At 41.4% G+C, this 23439-nt stretch overlaps 1 protein-coding gene across 1 annotated transcript in view; it reads right to left on the minus strand.

Moving 5' to 3' along the window:
- Positions 1–406: 406 nt before the first annotated feature.
- The window catches only part of LOC139464643 (uncharacterized), a 28768-nt gene continuing 5735 nt past the window's right edge, over positions 407–23439 (minus strand). The window contains exons 2-14 of the mRNA XM_071246167.1: positions 21231–21378; positions 17111–17244; positions 13010–13145; positions 10380–10475; positions 9735–9865; positions 7903–8000; positions 7417–7501; positions 6553–6624; positions 5518–5613; positions 4657–4815; positions 3724–3819; positions 2837–3045; positions 407–521 (exon numbers count right to left, since the gene is read on the minus strand). Of these exons, the coding sequence (XP_071102268.1) occupies positions 407–521; positions 2837–3045; positions 3724–3819; positions 4657–4815; positions 5518–5613; positions 6553–6624; positions 7417–7501; positions 7903–8000; positions 9735–9865; positions 10380–10475; positions 13010–13145; positions 17111–17244; positions 21231–21378 (1575 nt within the window). The remainder of the gene's footprint in view (positions 522–2836; positions 3046–3723; positions 3820–4656; positions 4816–5517; positions 5614–6552; positions 6625–7416; positions 7502–7902; positions 8001–9734; positions 9866–10379; positions 10476–13009; positions 13146–17110; positions 17245–21230; positions 21379–23439) is intronic.

The raw sequence follows: 23439 nt of genomic DNA on the forward strand, positions 1-23439 counted from the left end.
GTCAGCTGAGAAAGCCCACGTGACAGCGATTTGCATAATGTCCACGGTTCTTCAAAAAGAATTCATTGAGTAAGATAACAATGAGCAATCAATCACGGTGTTATCGGTTAACCCTTTGAACAATGGATGTTGTTTTAACATCGGCACTTAACACCATGATATGAGTGATCGTTAAATAGACATAATGAAGTTCAACAACAGTTCTTTCAATTTTCAATTTTAAAGAAAAACAAACTCGGTATACTTTCTTTTACCCCTCAGTATATGTACACAATACATTCATAATGACGCTGGACGCAGCACCATTGTACAATCTCCTCTAAACTAGTTAAATATTATTTTATATATACTATAAATATTTTTCCTTCTGTCCTGTGTAAAGCATAAAGTTAAGAATAGTCCATAATCACATATCAGCAAATATAATCTCGATCACACCACCACCACACCGCGAAGTACAATCTCCATTGGTCACATTCCTCACTGCAACGGCCAGTTTTCTGCTGAGGTTAAAGAGTTTCCTGAAAACAGAAACAAAACTGTAAATCACCTTGTTAAATTCCTTCTTGAGATCGTTGTGTTCAAGGATATATTAGGCATGGGGTGTATTTGGTATGGGATATGTTGGTACAGGGCGTGTTGGGTGTAGGGATATGTTGGGTATGGGACATGTGTCGGGTGTGGGGATGTGTTTGGTATGGGATGTGTTGGGTGTGGGGATGTGTTGGGTATGGGACATGTGTTGGGTATGGGACATGTGTTGGGTGTGGGGATGTGTTTGGTATGGGATGTGTTGGGTGTGGGGATGTGTTGGGTATGGGATGTGTTGGGTATGGGGATGTGTTCGGTATTGGGATGTGTTGGGTGTGGGGATGTGTTGGGTGTGGGGATGTGTTGGGTATGGGTGTGTGTTGGGTATAGGATGTGTTGCGTGTGGGATGTGTTGGGTGTGGGGATGTGTTGCGCATGGTATGTGTTGGGTATGGGGATGTGTTCGGTATTGGGATGTGTTGGGTGTGGGGATGTGTTGGGTGTTGGGATGTGTTGGGTATGGGAATGTGTTGGGTATGGGGATGTGTTGAGTGTGGGGATGTGTTGGGTGTTGGGTGTGGTGATGTGTTGGGTATGGGATGTGTTGGGTGTGGTGATGTGTTGGGTATGGGATGTGTTGGGTGTGGGGATGTGTTGGGTATGGCATGTGTTGGGTGTGTTGGGTATGGTATGTGTTCGGTGTTGGATGTGTTGGGAAGGGATGGGTTAGGTGTAGGGATGTGTAGGGATGTGTTGGGTATGGAATGTGTTGCGTATGTTATGTGTTGCGTATGGAATGTGTTGGGTATGGGGATATGTTGGGTATGGGGATATGTTGGGTGTGGGGGTGTGTTGGGTATGGGATGTGTTGGGTGTGGTATGTGTTGGGTGTGGGGACGTGTTGGGTATGATATGTGTTTGGAATGGGGATGTGATGGGTACAGAATATGTTGAGTGCTGGATGTGTTTATTATGGGATGAGTTAGGTGTGGGGATGTGTTGGGTATGGGGGTGTGTTGAGTATGGGGGTGTGTTGGGTGTTGGGTATAGGATGTGTTGCGTGTGGGATGTGTGGGGTATGGGATATGTTGTGTATGGGATGTGTTGGGTGTGGGATGTGTTTGATGTGGGATGTGTTGGGTGTGGGATGTTTTTGGTATGGGATATGTTGCGTGTGGGATATGTTGTGTGTGGGGACCTGTTGGGTATGGGATGGGTTAGGTAGGGGATGTGTTGAGTGTGGGGTGTGTTTGGTGTGGGGATGTGTTGGGTGTGGGTGTGTGTTGGGTGTTAGGTTTGAGGATGTGTTGGGTATAGGATGTGTTGCGTGTGGGATGTGTTGGGTATGGGATATGTTGTGTATGGGATGTGTTGGGTGTGGGATGTGTTGGGTATGGGATGTTTTTGGTATGGGATATGTTGCGTGTGGGATATGTTGTGTGTGCGGACCTGTTGGGTATGGGATGGGTTAGGTAGGAGATGTGTTGAGTGTGGGGTGTGTTTGGTATGTTATGTGTTGGGTATGGGATGTGTTGGATGTTTGATGTGCTGGGTATGGGATGGGTTAGGTGTGGGGATGTATTGGATGTTTTAGGTATGGGATGTGTTGGGTATGGGATGTGTTGGGTATGTTATGTGTTGGGTAGTGGATGTGTTTGGCACGGTATGTGTTTGGTGTGGGGACGTGTTGGGTATGATATGTGTTGGGAATGGGTGTTGGGTACGGAATCTTGGGAGTGGGATGTGTTGATTATCGGATGAGTTAGGCGTGGGGATGTGTTGGGGATGTTGGGTATTGGATCTGTTTGGTAAGGGATGTGTTGGGTATGGGATGTGTTAGGTATTGGATGTGTTGGGTAAGGTATGTGTTGGGTATGGGATGTGTTAGGTATTGGATGTGTTTGGTAAGGGATGTGTTGGGTATGGGATGCGTTAGGTATTTGATGTGTTGGGTAAGGTATGTGTTGGGTATGGGATGTGTTGGGTATGATATGTGTTGGGTATGGTATGCGTGGATATTTGGATTTGTTTGGTATGGGGACATTTTGGGTATGGGGTCACATTTGGTGTGCGGATGTGTTAGATATGAACATACAAATTTAAAATCACGTAGGCAATATTGAAGCCAGATTGTGACTTGAACAACTTGATATAAAAATTGTTTCGTAAAGAACTGTCGACAGAGGACAGTAAATACTCATTATTATCACCGTTGCTTTCAAAACTAGTTGTGGAAAATTGTTTTTAAAACAGGCTGTTAGACAAGGACACCAAATAAAAATCAGGCCATCTAATTAACTTTTACCTCTCTGCGCCAATATCCGACATACTTATACTAGGTTTATTAAATAGTGCAGTCAGATAGAAGGTTGAAATACTACTTAACAACCTACACTGCTTCTCAGCTAAAGGATGCTCTTCCGTTTTGTCGCCTGTCTTGCTGTCCTCTCTGGGTTGCAGATTGTTATCAGCGATGAAATGTTGCAAGAAGGCTCGGCAGGAGTTGTATCCCCGCTAAAAAGATACCATGAAAACAATTTCCTGCAAATATCGCTATCACGGTTATGTCAACATTGTGTGCAACCGTGTGTGTTGGCGTGTTAGTGTGTGTGTTTGTGTGTGTGTGTGAGTGTGTTAGTTTGTGTTTGTGTGCGTTAGTGTGTCTCTGCGTGTATCGATCCACGCAATTGGGAAACGATAACATGCATCAACCAAGTCAGCGAGCCTGACCACTCGATCCCGTTAGACGCCTTTTACGGCAAGCATGGGTTGCTGAAGACCTATTCTATCCCGGATCTTCACGGGTTGTGTGTGTGTTTGTGTGTGTGTGTTTGTTAGTTAGTGTTAGTGTTAGTGTGTGTGTGTGTGCGCGCGCTTGTGTGTTCCAGCTATATGACGGCGTGGCAGTCTGTAAATAATCGTGTTTGGACCTGATAATCCAGCGATTGCAAAAATGAATTATTATCATCGCCAAGCCAGACCATCCGATCTATGATTCGCCAATGACAACAAGCATAATGTTTCTGGGATCAGTCCTAACCCCAACACACCATAGGTTTCGAGCATTAAAATAATGTTTTGCGCCAAATGACACGACTAACATTACCACCGGCTGGTAGATATGTGACGTGGTATATCATGCCACGACTGTATTATGAGGAGTGATTGTTCTATATACAGGGATACACTTACCAAGATCACAAACTCCTTATCTTCTTCCTCAAGGTCGAAGTCTGTGGTGTCCACGTGGCCGGTATTGATGCCAACAGTCCTGTCAATGTCATTCGGCTGTTGGAAACATATGAAGTTTGGTTCAACCACATGAGGAGCTCCCCATATCAAGTTTGCATGTAATTGTTTCCCTTTTTATTGCCTTTTAGCAATTGCTAGCAGTATCGTTTTGGGAAAGGGGGGAGGGGTGTGTTCTGGTGGATGTGCGGTGTTGTGTTGTGTCTGTGCGTGTGTGCGTGTGTGTGTGTGTGCGTGCGTGCGTGCGTGCGTGCGTGCGTGCGTGCGTGCGTGCGCGTGTGTGTGTGGGATGGGATGTGTGGGGTTTGTGGGGGGGAGGGAGTGTGTGTGTGTGTGTGGGGGGGGATACCACTGGTGGCTCTGTCATCTAAGGTGCAGCAGCTTTTAGGCGTGGCAGAAACTCATAATCCATGGTTCGAATCCCGGTTCGCCTTCATTACGTTTGTCAGCACCATAACCGTTCTCGTGGGTTTCCCTAAAGTGGTAAGCGTCTAGGAACTGGACCACTTCTGACGTTCGAATCACATCGTGTTGGCACGCAGAGAGAGAGAGAACTGGAATACTGACTTTCAAAGCAGCGTTAAACCAATCTTACTCACTCACTCATTAGGGAAGTGACATCACACTGTCCTCATATGTTACTTCACACAGCTTTCTCTGCACATGATCCAGTCATTGGACAATCATCCTCCGAACGGGTCTGGGGTATTAATCATAACAGAACGGAGATTAAGACAGGTGGGAGTTGCTTGCATTAAATTATTGTCAATGAGAATTGGCTTTAAAATCTCCCTAAATAAAACTACTTAATAAACATGCCTTCAAAAAGTAAAACTAGTCAACTCATGTGTCCCTTGTGTATTAGCCAACTAATACCTTGACAGTGATTCTCTTGATGTTTGACATTAGTGTGTTCTTAATGCCGCTCATGTAGCTCCGCAGGCTGTTAATATCATTCCTTCTGAAGCCAAGTGATCGGTGTTTGATATGGATGCCATGTTCTTCAATGAAACTCACAACTTCACTGTAATGAATCTGAAATTATTCACATAATATCTCGAGTAAGTGACGATTTACGACAGTGTTCCTTTTAAAAGGCAATAAGACGTCTTTGTATATACATTTGTAGCAGGGTTATGAAGAGTTGTGCCTCTTTTGTGTGTCTCTTGTGGAACCCCTGGTATTGAGAACATGGTGTGATATAGTAAGTGGAAACAGATTCCTGTAGAGAACCATTATTAAAGACGATATGCTCGGATGGGTTCTCATACATCTGTTACACTTGTGGCTTAATATCATGGACCATGGTACCATGGATTCAGCTGATCATTAAATTCAAGGTAACAGTGTGGAAATCCCCTCTTAATAAAGTGACTGCCGGGTGATTGGCAAGAACCTTAATCAGGTGAGTGATAAAAACGTCGACCAGGTTTATTATTAAGATTCAACTTATCATGAAATTCAAGGTAACACTGTGGAGATCACCTCATCCGAACAATAAAGTGACTGCCGGGTGATTGACAAGAACGTTAAACAGGTGAGTGACAAAGTAAGTCCACCTGGTTTATTGTTAAGATTCCACTTATCATGACATTCAAGGTATGTGGAGATCCCCTCTTAATAAAGTGACTGCCGGGTGATTGACAAGAAAGTTAATCAGGTGAGTGACAAGAACGCCGACCAAATGTGTGACTGAGAGGTTGCCTGCGTCCTTACGTACACACTGTAATTGTTTACCTTTCCATTTCCGTCCTGATCCAAAAGAGAAAATACATACTCTGGACTCGCATCCTTTCCAAACAGAATTTCTGCCTGATCCTTCGAGAACGATTCCTGCAATAAAGTTATGCTGCAATGTATCTCATTCTGACCGAGTAATTAGTGCTATGCTGCAATGTATCTCAATACGACCGAATAATTAGTGCGTTGGCTCGACAGACCACCAGTCGCCTCTTACGTCTTGTTTGTGGATCAACGCCGCAGTACGCAACAGTACAGTTAAATCACGCTGGCATGTACAAAATCGAGTCAGAACTAGACAAACAGGTGATTGATGTTAAGAGCAACAGTTCACGTCGTCGGGGTACGATGTCTAGCTTTCAACTTAATCACCTATCTGGTCATCCGAGTCATTCAGTCGCCTCTTACGACAAACTTGATTACTGTGGCCCTTATTTTGAGTTGGTTGTCATGGTATCTATGTTGTTACACTTAGGCCGCCTCCGTGGTCTAGTGGTAGAGCGTCCACCCGCAGAGCGGAAGGTCGTAGGTTCGATCCCCACCCGAGTCGTACCAAAAGACGTTAAAGGATGGTACTTGTTGTTACCCCGCCTGGCGCTCGGCATTAAGGGAATAAAATAAGGACTGGTCGGCTCGGAATCAGTATACTGTGTCTGATTGGGGTATTCATGTTAAACTGCGGCATGGTATCTCAGTGAGCTGTGTTTATTTTAAATGTCAAACACTCTACCTCAGATTGTATGGTGAGTTAGGTAGTTAGCACATTGAAATCTTAGTAAAGGTGAGTAAAGTGTCATATTGGGGCCAGCTGATATCTTGTTGTGACCACAGGTTACCCCATAATTTGTATTGTGTTATGTATAATTTGTCTTGGAAAAGAAGTAAAATCCCATTTCATCTCACCGATTCCCGACATGGGTACAATGTGTAAAAAAACCGTGATATTGCTGGAATATTGCTAAAAGCGGCATAAAACCATTCTCACTGACTAACTGATTCACTGACTGATATTCATGAATTGAACTGACGTACGCTTTTGAGTGCGTTTTCTAACTCTTCCCTGTCAATGACGTTCACTTCATCAGTGTTGCATTCCTCAAGAACCTGAAACATGAGACAATGGTGAAATCTTGAAGATTAACACTGCTTGGAAACTACTTACATAATAAAACACATGTTTTGAGAGTATTTTTATATAGTTTCTTGGTTATCTGTATGTGACATGGAAGCTTTGGTATCAGTTTTAGTAGACAGTGTTGATATGGATTTCTGCGTCTTTATTCTTCTGATATTCCCGGCCGCGTCATACCAAAAGACGTTAAAAGATGGTACTTGTTGTTACCCTGTCTGGCGCTCGGCATTAAGGGGCTAAAACAAGGACTGGTCGGCTCGGAGTCAGTATACTATGTCTGAGTAGGGTATTCATGTGAAACTGCGGCATGGTTTCTCAGTGAGCTAGCACTATAAATCGGCATCAGTCCGGACTAGTACAAGCAGCCACACACACACACACATGCATGCACGTCGCTACATAAGTGCAATAATCTTGGACACGACGTTAAACCCAATTTCACCTCACCTCACCTATTCTTCTAATGACATTAAAATAAAAAGGAAGTGATTGTTTGGTCCAGATTCAATTATTTACATACCGCCGTCATACACCTGGTATAGTGCGGCGTTAAACAACAAACAAACAAACCTCTGGGTCAAGGGTAGACAAGTCGCCTAAGGTGCCGCAATTCGATTGCGTCCCCTAGACGTATAAGGAACACATAGTCGTGAATTTTATCCACCCTAATTATGTTTCTAGGTTTGGCAGCACCATAAACTGCTCGTGGGTTTCACCAAGTGGTGGTACAGGACATCTCGTCATGCATCCCTCCCCCATATTACCTTCAAAAATGAATCCACGGCCACAGTAATCCTCTGGTGAATACGTTTTGATTTCACCATATCCTCCTTCTTGTGGAACCATTTCCTGCAATGTACGTGCATGTATACATTAGCGAAGCAAACACCGATAACGTGGGGTAATAGCCCATCATCACGTAAGGGGATCAGGTATTTTAGGGAGCTGGGGGGATTTAACGTCCATGTTTTTATATATTAGGGTCACACTTTTTGTGTGTATGAAAAGGCTTAATACATTTTAAAGGGATTTCCATAGCAAAAAGGAAACCTCTTTTTAACCAATCAGAATTAAGCACCCACCGATGTCATGGTAGAATACACTTTAGCCAGGACATCCAGCACGTCCAAATAACAATTATAGGACACATAGGCAAAAGTATATTTGTGTATTTTCAAGAACATATGTACAACTCCACCCCAAGGGACAATTGTCTCTTGCGTCCCCGTCTCTTGACACCAGTTACTCACTTGTATAGTTTTGTTTCCTTGCTTGGCCTGAGGGGTTGGACAATTCCGATCTTCCTTTCCAGGTCCGGCCTGAGGTAATCTATTTCGTCGTCTGCGTACTGTGGGAAAGGAGATATGAATGTTAGCAAATATCTGAGCGATTTAAGATGACAAATGTCTTGTTTGACACTGCAAGGCAAGATTGTCTGAAAACTGAATAGTTCTATCTACATTGGACTTCACACACACCGATGTAGGCACAGCACTCTACTATTACACATTAACATCTTCGATTGGGATCTTCAGTATGTATAATGAACCTTGTTTTTTTCATATTTTAGATGGATTTGTCTGAATGTTTGATGTAAAAGAACACTGGCAAAAAAACCTTTTGAATCTTTATAAATGTATCAAATTGTATAACACTATTGTTCATTACGATGCCAACTAAAAAACAAAGGACAAAGAAAGTATCTCTAACCCAGCATTTTGTCATAAAATGAGAATATTTACCTAACGAAACAATTCGGTTCAAATAGAAGGACCTTCAATAATCTAATAAGGTTGAAGCACTGAGTCTATAAAATGCAACGTTACAATACTTTCCTGTACATCTAAGGTAAAATAGTGGCAAGTCTGTAAAGTTAAACAGCTTTGTTAACAGGAAAAGTCCCTGTTTGTGAATAACATCCGGTTGAGCTGAAATATCACGTCCTCCGAGCCGCACAGCAATTCTTCTGTAACCGTTAACTTAACCGTGAACAGTCAATTCTACAATATAGTTTACTATTTATGTCCCGGATAGCGGAAGGTCGGTGGTTCGCTGCGTCATACCAAACTACTTCAAAAGATTGTACTTGTTGTTTGGTATTCTGCCTGGACACACATACATCCTATCCTTAACCTATGATGTCACCTAACAACGAGCGTGATAATGGCCTGTCGTCAAGAAATATGAGGGCATTATTAAGTTACAGTGGCCCGCTCATTTTTAATAACATGCGGGCGGTTTAATGATAATTCTATCCATTTTAGCTATAATATGCAATAATCCTGACCTCATCTATTATTTTGTGGTGTAGTTCAATAGCGGACAGACCCCCTGGCAAATAGGAAGAATCCTACCCCAAAGAGATTCAAATACACAAGCCTGTCATCTTGGTCTTCTATTTGCAAAGACGTTGAGTGGGTCAGATATATCACGGCCTGCCACATGTATGTTTGTGACGTCTTTGACGTTTACCGCGTTTGAAACCCAGGAATACGGAACAGCCAACACATGCATCATAATCCGGCAAAAATGGGACTCGAACATACGATCATAGGATTGCAGTTCGTCCAAGGGATACATATCTGCCCAGCGAATCGGGCGCCTTGGACATCTGGGCAACCTGTATCCCCTGATGAACGTACATACACATTTACTTAAGGATTGACTGTGTATTTATTTCGGTTCATTGAGGTAAGAATCGAAAAGCCGATGTGCAAACTGTATGAATCCGCGGAGCAGATTCTTACAAAAGCGAGCTAGCCTGCACGTTTGCGGTTTCTGGGCCTTCGATCTCAAAGGGTTGTTTGGACAATGAATATGCTTGAATTTCGCAAAATATCCTGTGCATAACGATACACGTGAGCAGAAAGGGAATCCCATCGACTGTAATATTGGGATTCACCGACTTTCCATCGGTGGATGTGGCTTATTATTTTTAACATTCATTGGGAAAGGAATGCAATAACACGTGACCAATTCAGTTAATCAGAATGCAGGGATTTCTGAACACAACGAAATTTTAATCATATGATGTTAAGTTTCTTGCAAAGACAGAGTTAATCAGATCCAAAATGCAACTTACAAGGAGAAACCCAAGTGTTTTGTTGTGTGCTGTTGTCTCTTTGAATCTGTTTTCATACAACATAGGAATATCGTCCAGTGGTTGTAGTCGTTTGAGGAAGTTGTCACCTTTTTCCATGGACAAGAACCAACCTATGCCGAAGGAAGGTGATTACATGCATGTTCAGTTGTTGAGGTATGATCATATTACAGTAAAGTATGGTTATAACGAACTCCAAGGGACTACTAATTTTAGTTCGTTATAACCGTAGTTCGTTATAAGCATATATACAGCATAACTACAGCGAATAGTCGGGACCAAAAAAGTAAGTTCGTTATATCCGTCAGTTCGTTATAAGCGTGTTCGCTATAACCGTAGTTTACTGTACTTGTCTAAACATAGTTGGATATGTTCATTGTAACTAACAAGTTTCATTTGTTTCAGACAAGGATGGCTTAAATGACTAGATGAGAGAAATTCCGATTGAAAGTGTTTGACTCAAAATTTTTGCTTTAGTTTAAGTTCAATTAATTTTTGAACAGTTTACGACTTTTTGACTTCAATGGATGTCGTGTTCTAAGAAGTGTTTGTGGAAAGGATAAAAGACCCACACTAACGATAAAATGCCCATTCTGTGTGACAATACTGTTTATGTTCCCGTCTCACCATCAAAACAATGCACTGGATAATTACAGAGGACTCCTCCATCAATAAACACATCCTCTGTTCCATGAAGAGAATAGACAGTAGGAGCAAATAGGCCTGTAAATAGTAAAAATACATGTGTGAGTGATCCCACGTCGCTGTTCCCTAAAACATGTCTACATATTACAATGAAATAATAAACATCAAAACAATAGTTGGCGATGGAACAGCGCATTATGTTTGAGGACGGTGTTTGTTTATCCATAGTTAGCAATATACATTTCTTGTTGTAATGTCTCAAGTATGGGAAAAGCATTATCATTGCTATGTGTTTCAAATATCTGGTGTGAGGTGAAATGGGGTATAACGTCGCGTCCAAGATTATTGCACTTATATAGCGATGTGCATGTACGTGTGTGTGTTTGTGTGGCTGCTTGTACTAGTCCGGACTGATGCCGATTTATAGTGCTAGCTCACTGAGATACCATGCCGCAGCTTAACATAGATACCCCACTCAGACACAGTATACTGACTCCGAGCCGACCAGTCCTTGTTTTAGCCCCTTAATGCCGAGCGCCAGACAGGGTAACAACAAGTACCATCTTTTAACGTCTTTTGGTATGACGCAGTCGGGGATCGAACCCCGGACCTTCCGCTCCCCGGGCGGACGCTCTACCATTAGACCACGGAGGCGGTCGAATTATTCAAAGAGATCTACATGGTACTGTGAACATGAGAAAATGCTCTGGACCGCCGTTGACAACTCAACAGAGCGATTCCGGGGGAAAAAATCTTTCAATTTCTAAAAAGGAAAATAACCCTAAGAAATTAAAACAACCATAAATGTGATTCTGATCACATAATGATAGAACATACATATGTATATAAGGGGTACCAGAACTATATTTATCTGGACTGTATTGTGTTACTACAAAAATGTAGTTTAAAATAAGACATGTAGCGTGTTATTAGGATTCTAATTGTATTATGAAGTTCAATGAGATATACATGTTTACCTTTCTCTTTACTAAATGTATATCTACTTTTGTATTCACAAGAATGGTAGTCATGTATGACAATGATCTGGACTCTGAAAGAATAAATGACCGATTCAGTAGCTTTTTTTAAGTTGTCTAAATATCACTGCGTGAATTGCATGATACATACTAAAATTGACACGAATTTAGAAAATAACTCCCTTCACAAACAAGACTATTTATAGCTGAATTGCGTCAAAGACATTTTACAATTTTAATCGGAGTTTAAAATTGATAAACAAGAATATCCCTATAGTCCAAGAGATGGGAGCGATTTATTTCACCCAAGAGGTCCATTCAAGTTAATGCTTGTTTCGAAGACAAGAAAGGCTGAATTTTCCAAAAATGTTTGTCTTACAATTCTTATCTTAGGTGCTTTTATTATCCTTAAAATGTATCCAGATGACAACTTTTATGAAAGCCATTGAAAAGATTTATCTCCCTTGTGTCAACATTTAATATATGACCCCGGTCACTAATTTCGTAATAACCTTTTAATTACTTTTAATGAAATGGTACAAAATGATTATCTTAACTTCCAACACAATTTATGCAATGGTGCTTTTTAATGTGAAGGAAGGAAAATGAACGAAAAGTGTCAAAATTGATTATTTTTGCACTTTGTCATGCCAAAAAAGTATTATTGCACCGGAAATATATCTGAACGCTTATTTTTTATGTATGACTGTGTAGGTTGTTGTATTCTCTTTATTTGGACACCAAATATTAAAAGAAAAACTATTAGTTTTGATGAAAACATCCATTTACTTGTCAGAGGTATAATACAAAAAGTGCTGAGTCATGACTTCAGCGCCCCCCAGTGTGAAAATGAACCATCAGACAAACATTTTTGGTACATTCAGCCTTTTTTTGTTGTCTTCGAAACAAGCATTAACTTGTATGGACCTCTTGGGTGAAATAAATCCCTCCCATCTCTTGGACTACTATATTCAAAATAACATTTTTGGCTTTAGATATGTTATGGGAATATAGTCTTTACACGTTTAATATGCATTGAAATATCATAAAGTATAGCAAAGAGAAAATATGTGAGATATATTAAATATTTAATGATATAATAGGATACGAGCGTATACATAGTTTGAGATACCGTAGTTAAGCTTAAGCTTGAAGATCCAGGGTAGAATAGGTCTTCAGCAACCCATGCTTGCCGTAAAAGGTGACTATGCTTGACGTAAAAGGCGACTAACGGGATCGGGTGGTCAGGTTCGCTGACTTGGTTGATGCATGTCATCGATCCCAATTGCGTGGATCGATGCTCATGCTATTAATCACTGGATTGTCTGGTCCAGACTCGATTATTTACAGACCGCCGTCATATAGCTGGAATATTGCTGAGTGCGGCGTTAAACAACAAACCAACCAACCAACCAACTTAAGCTTGATTGTGCTATACATATTTTGAGAGTACGTCAATATATTGTTTGAACAACGCCACGTAAAAATCGTCTGTGACGTCATGATTAACGGTTGGCGTTATTTAAAGTTATTTGCGACAATGTTAACAACGAAACCAACTGCACAACTAGCAATAGTATGCTCGGTGACAACTAATATATGCCCTAAAGGGTTGTATGCCGGTTTTGTACTTACCGGGAATGGACACTGACATGCGCACTGCGATCCTGACTGGCATATCCGGTGTAGTTTTGGGGTGACAGTATTCTGCAGTCATGAGGTTCAGGTTGGTGACAACCACACACACCTCGCGGCCATATTTCTTCCGTACCTGAGACATTCGAGGATTTCAGTGCAACACATGTTTTAGCAATCCCATTCCGAAATAAACGTTTCCTTATACTGTGAAGACAAAATTAACTTACTTTAAAAGCCTGATCGGATACGGCAGTGTTTTAACGGCAGCGTGATTTCGTGAGATTCCGCGATGGTTGGTGAATGAAGTGACTGATTTGTTACGGGCAAGCAACGAGACACATTTTACTGACGATTGTCAGGTGTTAGGTGTTCTAAGTCAAATCTTTATAGCAGTGTCGTACCAGGCGACTAACGCGATCGTGTGGTCAGGCTCGCTGACTTGCTTGATGCATGTCATCGATCCCAATTGCGTGGATCGATGCTCATGATGTCATCACTGGATTGTCTGGTCCAGACTCGTTTTTTTTACAGACTGCTGTCATGTAGCTGGAATATTGCTGAATGTGGCGTTAAACAACAAAAAAAACAAAAAAAAGCTTTTGGAAAAAAAAAAGGAATTGTGACCTTTAATGCCTCTGATTTAATCAAGAATTGTCATTGTTTTGGGCTCGGTGTCCTGATCATGGGGAAACGACCGGCAAAATGCTCATAGTCCGCCACGCCTTATCAAACGAAGCTTAAAGGCTGGTTGTTTTACGCCGCACTCAGCAATATTCCAGCCATATGACGGGAAAATGTACTTGCCTATCTCTATGTCCATGCCTTTGGCACGTGGTATAAAACCTAAGGCGGGGCGCCTAAAACCCCATGTACCCCTCGTGATCCTGCTACAACTTGTATGATACAGTAACATGATCTAAGTGATTGGGGCACGCGTGCAGAAGCCTATGGTTCGGGGTTCGAATCCCAGTTTGTTTGTAGGTTTATCAGCACTATACCCGTGCTCGTAGGTGTCACTGAAGTGGTAAACGTGTGATATAACTTCGGGCTTTCTTCCCGCATTAAACTAACACGCCGTGATAACTGGAGCAGTTTTCGAAGCGGCGTAAAACGAAAGTCACTCACTATTTGTGTGAATGCAAATTATTACTATTAGAGATAAGTTTAATGACCTCATATATGTCACTAAACTAAAATTATGTGTCAACAGGAGTGCGATAAGCAGTCACTGTGTATAGTCTATTTTATTTGTACCAACTCGTTCTTGTAAACTGTACATGAAACGCACATTGTGTTCTTAACAGTGGAACAACCGACAATATATCAACTATTATTTACAAATCAAAATGAAAATATTTCGAGGCATACCGGAATCTAAATAAAGCGAAGAATGCTTTTCGTTGCAACTCCAAAAGTCCAATGAAGATTTCACCTTCAGTCAAGGCTCTTCTTTTCTTTTCTTATATATATTTATTTATTTAAATTAGTCATAGCCGTCTTGACAACTTAAGAAAACATCTAGATTTCCCAAACAATAGACCACATCTGGGTTGTTCGTACACTTTATCATAGGTGAGTGAGACAATATTGAACGTCACAACGACAGTATTTCAGCCATATCGTTATTTTTTCATACGTTATGCAAAAACATGCGGAAATGTCAAACTGACAGTGTATCATTGTCGCCTGTTATTGTCATGTCTCTCTTCCTCAGAAACAGCTGCCTCGATTCCGCTCCGTCTAAGGAATGCATGTGCCTCACACCCACACAAGATGGTTTTGATCACCAGTTCTGCAGTTGATAATGTAGATCAAGGTAGACCTGTCGATATTCTGCTATGGTGATCGCACGAATGCACTTCCGGCAGAATATCTTACCCTTTATCGCAGAATCTCGCGGTATCTCGCACTGATCACGTAATGGACGAGTTTCAAATCTCGCTTTTACTCCCTATGGCTTAAATTATGCGAGTCAACAAACACGGTACACAAGAATACATATACCGCGCTGTACATCGTAATCCAAATTTGTTATACACCGCACTGAGCAATATCCCAGTAAATGGCCTGTATATTATCGAGTCTGGGCAAGACAAACCGGTGATTAATATTACGAGCAACAACTAACGCCATTGGGCTACGCTGACAAGCAATCAACCACATTAAGTTGCCTCGTAAACACGGAGTGCATAATATGAACACCCACCCCTACAATTACATTGACTTGAGGACTCAATGTGAGCTTCCCATATCATTTAACGCTCCTTGTCAAAGGATGTATTGTTCTTTTATTACGAATTTCATTTGAAATAATATACTGAACCACAAAAGAAACGTCACCCCAAGTAACATTGCATGAAAAGCTGTCATTAAAATATCTGGGTAATTGTTGTCAGTTTCTAAAATTTAACATTACCTCGTCCGGAAAAATGAAATTTGATGATAAAAAACAAAGCAGATGACAATTAAACCGTTCGTCCAAACGCATCACGGCAACGGCCATGGTAACCCGATGCACGTGAGTTCCGTGCAAATTGAAATGAACATGCGTTCCCCCATGGTTTGCCCTATAAAAATCCACCCAGATCAGATAACATTCATTCGTTATTGAATTGCTACCACATGCCAAGATTGACAAGAAATCAGCGACACCATGCCCTTGGACGATTGCAAGCTGGACAAACCGCCCGGGAAGTAGCCAATGCATTTCAAGTCTAGGTAAGGACCATATACAGGCTCCAGCAACGGTACCAGACCACCAACACTACAGATGACCGACCACGTAGTGGAAGACCAAGGGTTATCTCCCGACGTCAGGATCGTCAGATTATGCGACACCATCTTCAAGATCGCTTTGTTACTGCTGCGGACACTCCTCAACAGACCATGGAACAGACACGTGAAGATTCCGGGGTAGAATAGGTCTTCAGCAACCCATGCTTGCCGTAAAAGGCGACTAACGGGTGGTCAGGCTCGCTGACTTGGTTGATGCATGTCATCGATTCCAATTGCGTGGATCGATGTTCATGACAATAATCACTGGATTGTCTGGTCCAGACTCGATTATTTCACAGACCGCCGTCATATAGCTGGAATATTGTTGAGTGCGGCGTTAAACAACCAACCAACCAACCATGGAACACACCAGCGACACATTAGAACGGACACCGCGCGTCGACGATTGACGAGCAGACACCTCAACTGTCACCCATTCTGACACCACGCCATCGCCGGGACCGTCAGTGGGCAACACGACACCAGCATTGGCGCCACAAGCAGTGGAGAAGAGTCCTCTTCTCAGACGAGAGCCGTTACTGTATCTTAACAGCAGATGGCAGAGAGCGAGAGAGTCTGGCGACGCCGTGGGGAAAGTTATTCCGATGCTGGTGTTGTTGAGAGAGGTTCGTGGAGTGGACCGAGCATCATGGTGTGGGATGGAATTGGTCTTGCACAGAGGGTCGGCCCTGTGGTCTTCCCGAACATCGTTCGAGGGAGAGGCAATGGTGTCACAGCAGCTCGGTACATTGATCAAGTCTTGAGACCAAACGCCATACCTCGTTTGGTACGTCGCCGCAACCACGAGTTTCAGCATGATAACGCCCGTGCCCACACTACGAGAGCAACAAGAGACTTCCTGGCATCAGAACCATTCAGTGGCCTGCCCTCTGTCCCGATTTAAATCCCATTGAGAACCTGTGGGACAAGATTCAAAGACGGCTGAATGACTTCAGACCAAGGCCGACTACTGCAGTTGAACTGCGTCAGACGTTCCGCAGAGTATGGGCTCAAGTGCCTATGGCCTTCATTAACCGCCTCATCCATTCAATGTATCCACGTTGCACGGCAGTCATCAATGCACATGGCGGACACACGAGATACTGATTTGTGATGCCATTTTCTCAGAGACTAGTGTTGGGTTTCACTTTAAGAACATTTAACACTTTAATTTCAACCTTGATGATCAGTTTTGCCAAGTTTTATCTAATATTTAATATGTCTCAGGGTATGTTTACCGCGTTTGGACAAATAAGATTTCTCCTATATCTATCCATGGTGACGTTTCTTTTGCGGTTAAGTATAGAAATAAAGATGTTCTACCTGCTCAAATGTAATGTCTTCAGACCCCGTTTCTTGACGCAATAAATCACCAAGCCAGTTGTACATGTTGTCTCCTGGATGCCAGCCAAACTTATTCAGGAGGTTTCGGAAACCTGTTACAAGTCCACCCCTGTCTGAAAACAATCGAACGTTGTGTTATATATAAATGTGTTATATATCCGTGTACGTTTAGAAACACACCCGACACATACGTAACTTATTAGTTGTTGGTTGGTTTGTTGTTTAACGCCGCACTCAGCAATATTCAAGCCATATGACGGCGGTCTGTAAATAATCGAGTCTGGACCAGACAATCCAGTGATTGACATCATGAGCACACAATTGGGATCGATGACATGCATCAACCATGTGAGCGAGCCTGACCACCCGATCCCGTTAGTCACCATCCTCAAAATTAGAAATAGGGGGCTCTTATTAGAATATTATTTTGGTGAAAAAAACTGAGTTGAAAGATAAATTTCGTGGTTTAAGCTGACAGCCTGAAATGTTTATATAGGACAGATATATTTTTCCAGAATTTAATTGCCCATAATTGAGGGTGCATATTACACACGAGTGCCAATTATACACGAATAAATAGGTCTTGTGTTCATTGATCAATCGGAAGTGGGTGCTAATTTGGATTGTTCATTAGCCAATATATTAGCAAATATCGCCGTGGGCGCTTATTAGAGCGGAGCGCTTATTACGTCGAATACGATAATTGTACATTTATGTACACGTATACAAATAGACACACACTAGGACAAGATGTGACTAGTTGCATTATATTGTTACAAATACCATAGAGACCGGATACTCTATTCATTATTGAAGAATCATTGTTCATAGAAAGAAATACTGAAACATACATTCACACCTGTCTTAATATATATGTACATAGAGATTACAGTAAATTGAAACATAAATGCTTGTTAAGATGATCCCAAGAATGCTCGATGGGATCCATGTCAGGAGAACATGGCAAAACCTTATGGCACATGTTGGATGTTGGTCTTGCGTTATCATGGATTATAGCTAAAATGGATAGAATTATCATTAAAACGCCCGCATGCTATCAGAAATGAGCGGGCCACTGTAACTTGATAATGCCCTCATATTACTTGACGACGGGCCATTATCACGCCCGTTGTTAGGTGACGTCAAAGGATAGGGATACGTAACGTCACGTTCAATAGTAACGTCATCTGGTTTGTTCTATGACGTTTCCATATTTGTTAAGTGGGTCAGTGACATTCGTGTTGATTGCAGTAAATGTTTCAAAACCGATATTGTTGTTTCTTTTTATTTGATAACAAATTCCATCCATTTTAGCTATAATAACGGTAACGCTCTTTTTCAGGGCATTATCATTTGCAGAAACCCTCGGTCTTTTCAACTGCCCTCCTTCGTCGGGCAGTTAATGGAAAACCTCGGGCTTCTGCAAATGATAATGCCCTGAAAAATAGCGTTACCCTTATAAGACTAAACCCTGTGGCTGTTGTGGGAAGAATGACAGCACAAAAGGGTCGCACAACCTCATCCTGTTACCTCTGCGCAGTAGTGTTGCCTTGAACGTTAACCGGCCTCGTTTTCAAGTCTCAATAGCGAAATTTCGATGCGATATCGCTCCATCAGGTTATGGTACTATCGCAAATGCGCGTAACAAGGTTGAGCAAAATACTCAGAATTGGACACGATTTATGTAGTTAGAATATATTATAAGGTATACCTTACGTAGATACTGACTAATGTATACCTTATGTATTTGCTGGACGTTTCTTCTTTCAGAAAAAAAGATACTGGAACATATATTCACGAACGTCGATTCAAGTATAAAAGATTTTTTCCCCGCAATTACTCCTTGTCGCACCCCACTACCGCACTGTCGACCTGGAGCACATTGATAAATCACTGGCTACTACCGACCCGCATCATGACGATTTCTTGCATATAATATGTGTATGTTTCTTCGATTAATTAAAAAGAACAATAATGTTAATCCTAGTTTTATACTAGAGAATTCAAATTCAAAATGAATTTCTCAAAAATATTATGATTTTGTATTTTGTTCACATTTATATCAAGAAATGTTTTCTCTTTCCATATTTGAAACCTGAACCAAAATGTCCACCACCTGTCTATCAAATGCCTGTTTTCTAACAGGCATAGTTGCCTAAATTGTTGTATATATTATATATGGTTTAATTTCGTGCGATAGGAAAACGTACAAATGATACATTGCAGCTGATAAAAATAAAACTCCATTCTTTTGGTTACCGTGTTAAGGTTGGTTTGTTGGTTTGTTGTTTATCGCCGCACTCAGCAATATTCCAGCTATATATGACGGCGGTCTGTAAATAATCGAGTCTGGCCCAGACAATCATGTGATTAATATCATGAGCATCGATCCACGCAATTGGGATCGATGACATGCATCAGCCAAGTCAGCGAGCCTGACCACCCGATCCCGTTAGTCGCCTTTTACGACAAGCATAGTCACCTTTTACGGCAAGCATGGGTTGCTGAAGACCTATTCTATCCCGGAATCTTCACGGGACGGATGGCATTAAAGGTATTGACTGTGACATTGAAGGTATTGACTGTGACATTGAAGGTATTTACTGTGACAGTGTGTGTGACACTACCAAGTCAACCCGACAGCTTGTGCATAAAATATACAGAGAATTTCACCACACCTATATGATCAAAAGGGTGTTATTTTGAGAAGATTCTTTATGACCTGCGGTGAATGTCAACTTCACCAGAAACCTTATCGTCAAAACATGAAATCCTTGAGTTTAGTTCATGATAATACTTGTAGTACGAAACCACTCGGGTGGTTAGGCTCGCTGGTTGATTGGTTGATGCATGTCATCCTTCCCAATCGCGTGGATCGATGCTCATGATATTAATCACTGGATTGTCAGGTCAAGATTTGTTTGTTTACAGACCGCCGTCATACAGTTGGAATATTGCTGATTGCTTGATACGGGATGTTGTGTACACGAAGATGATGATGTCGGTCATGATGTCGGGAGTCCTCTCTTATGGACGAAGAACAAACTGATCTTGTTCATGCCCTTGTACGTTATCAACGAGGACTGGACGGCTCGGAATCAGTATACTGTCTGAGTGGGTTATTTATTATTAACTCTGGTATGGTACATGTATCTCACTGAGCTAAGTATATTTTAAATGTTAAAAATCTACCCCTGATTACTTATTATGTGGTGAATTAGGTAGATATCCCATTGAAATCTTGATAAAGGTGAGAATAGTGTCATATTGGGGCACTACAAGCGACCACACGCACGCACGCACGCACGCACACACACACACACACACACGTGTGCATGCACGTCTCTATATGAGTGCAGTGATCTTGGACGCGACGTTAAACCCCATTTCACCTCACCTCACCTCACGACTATTTAAATTCTGAATTGACTATTTACCCTTGAATGATAAATAAAACATAAGTATTGATAAATGAAAGAAATAAACAGAAGACTGGTTCGGTGGTTCGATTACCTGCCCGCTACATACCAAAACATGTTAAAAGATGGTACTTGTTACCCTGTCTGGCCCTCGGCATGAAGGGGATAAAACAGAGACTGGTCGGCTTGAAGTCCGTACACATGAGTGGGGTATCAATGCTAAACTCCGGCATTCTACTTGTGTGCTGGCACTATAAAACCGGCATCAGTTCGGACATGTACAAGCACACACACACACACACACACACACACACACACACACACACACACACACACGCGTGCATATGTGCCGGTAAATATGTGCAATAATCTTAAACGTTAAATCCAAAGGATATCTTCATGTCCATTAAAACTGGCTGACACAGGTGGATTTGGTTTCAAGGTAATACGAGTTACCTCCCTTATGTCGACGATTGATTGGTCGGTAAATTTTTAAATGAAAAACAAGGGCGGGTAATTTGCGATCGCAAACCACGGGAATAGACCCATAAAAAAAGATATAAAGGATACTTAGTATATAGATATATAAAGGCGTATTTACAGGTAAATCTCGTTTAAGCTTAGGCTTATAATTATCCGTTACTCGCCGCCGAGACATATGCGTACCTCACGTGACTTACCAAGAAATATTTCGCTCGTATTCCTTCCAATGTGTTCTTGTAGCTGACTGCAATTTAGACCAATGGCGACCAGAACCGCCATGATGGCCCCCGCGCTGGATCCAGACACACGCTTGATGTCTGACATGGCTCCGATTTCTTCTAGATACTGGAATAAAAGATCCCATCCTTTTAAATATGTAAATATTGTAAATCTTGTTTGCTGTTCCCTCTGTGTGGCCGTGTATCCTAAGTCACCAGAGGGATTCATCGGGGATAAAGCCAACAAGGAATATATCTTGCCGTCATGTTCATCATTGTCACAATTTGAAAACAAACTGATGTGAATCTTTTGTTGTCACCGTATGAACAGCAGAAGGACAATTAATGAAGAACTTAGAGCATAAAGGGGCCAAAATGCACTTTGGCCCTTTTTTGCATATCATTACATAAAGAACATCTATGAATTCTTGTCTACTTGTAGAATACTTATTGTATGGGAGTGAGTGAGTTAAATTTTTCATCACAACGGCAATATTTCAGCCATATAGCGATGGGGACAAGGTATTAGATTTAAAATATCTGTCGACAAAGGACAATAAAATAATAGGTATATCACAGTTTTTTAATTAAACAAACTGGATCATAATTTTTTAAAAACCATATAGCTATACATTGTCTTATCAATAAAACATGGCTATAGACCACTAATAACCAAAGTTAGACCACCTTACTGGAGATCATGGGGATTATATATAGATTAGTTTGGTACTTGGAAACCAACAATTTAATCACTAACATGCAATGTGGTGTCCGAAAAAACAGAATTACCATCGACCATTTAGTACGTTTGGATTCGTTTATAAAAAATGCCATTGTAAATAAACAGCACGCGGTATCACTCTTTTTTTTCCTGGGAAAAGGCATATGATACCATATGGTATTTTAAAAGATTACATGATTTTGATTTGAGAGGCCGTTTGCCCCAATTTCTATCTCACTTTTTAACTGACAGGCAATTTCAAGTCCGCGTGGGCTCTACCCTGTCTGATCATTACTTAATAATTTTTTAATTTGACGTTTACAAGATATGCGACTTTTCCATTGGACGAGAGGTCGGTCACATGACCGCGAAATTGACGTTCATAAGTGTATGAACGACACAATTTGACGTTCATACGTTTTTCACGAGACCGTGTTCTTGAAATGACGTAAACACTGACGGACTACTTCCACATTCCTGGGGAAACCCCTGGGAATTCCCTACCACGAAAACATACATTAGCATTATTTCTGATCATTTAGAACCTTTTATCTTGGTCACAGCATTTCAGTATACATTGAGAAACGTAAGAGAGTTTGACTGCATGATTGTTCACGAATTTCCTCGCTACGGCCCATCCTAATGAACAAACGGAAAAATGCACATCCAAACTATCGTCAGTATCGACTCGATCTGTGTCTAGGCTGACAGTGACCGCCTCCAGCAATCTACGAATTTACCTTGGTGTCTGTTTGACGCATCTTTAATCACCTTTCAATAATCGGTCAGTTGATCAATTATGACTAACACATGTAACCGCCACAGGTTCATTAAAAACTTCGGAAATCCTCCCGTTACGTTTATCGTGTCGGCCATTTTGACGTCTTGTACTTGATGTAATTTATGTATTACGACGCGCTGTCATTGTGACTGACTTACTGAGGTAGTTCATTACAGACCTTTCTCATCTAATGGGGATATTATATGAAGACATGTGTTGCGTAAGATGTTTCTGAAGAGCAAGTTCTTCATCCATACGCTCATGTCACCTCTCTTTTGGGGGATCTATTTTATTCCGCGATATAGCTGGTTGTTGTTTGGCTGTCAGTGTAAACATGAAGTCACACGTACTAAATAAAATTGTGTTTAGATCTTGGCCTACGTCCATTGTATGAGCTCCGACGTTCATACGGTTTGGCCCTCACTCTATGAAGGTTCATACTCCAATGAACTCACACAAAGTGAAGGTCAATTCTTAATTGTATGTTTTCATTGATAATTTTTTTTTATTAAAATAGCTACTTACAATTCTGTTAAAGGGCCAATGTCAAGTTTCAAACAGGCCAAAGTCACTTTGCTAGATTTTGGCCCTTTTAGCTCTCATTTCCGTGTGTGGTTGTGACTGGTTGTTCAAATGATTTTGAAAGTTTGGAAATATCATTATTATGTTTCAACTATTTCAACAAA

The sequence above is a fragment of the Haliotis cracherodii genome, unplaced genomic scaffold, assembly GCF_022045235.1.
Source record: "Haliotis cracherodii isolate W230 unplaced genomic scaffold, xgHalCrac1.p SCAF_17, whole genome shotgun sequence".
NCBI lineage: Eukaryota > Metazoa > Mollusca > Gastropoda > Lepetellida > Haliotidae > Haliotis > Haliotis cracherodii.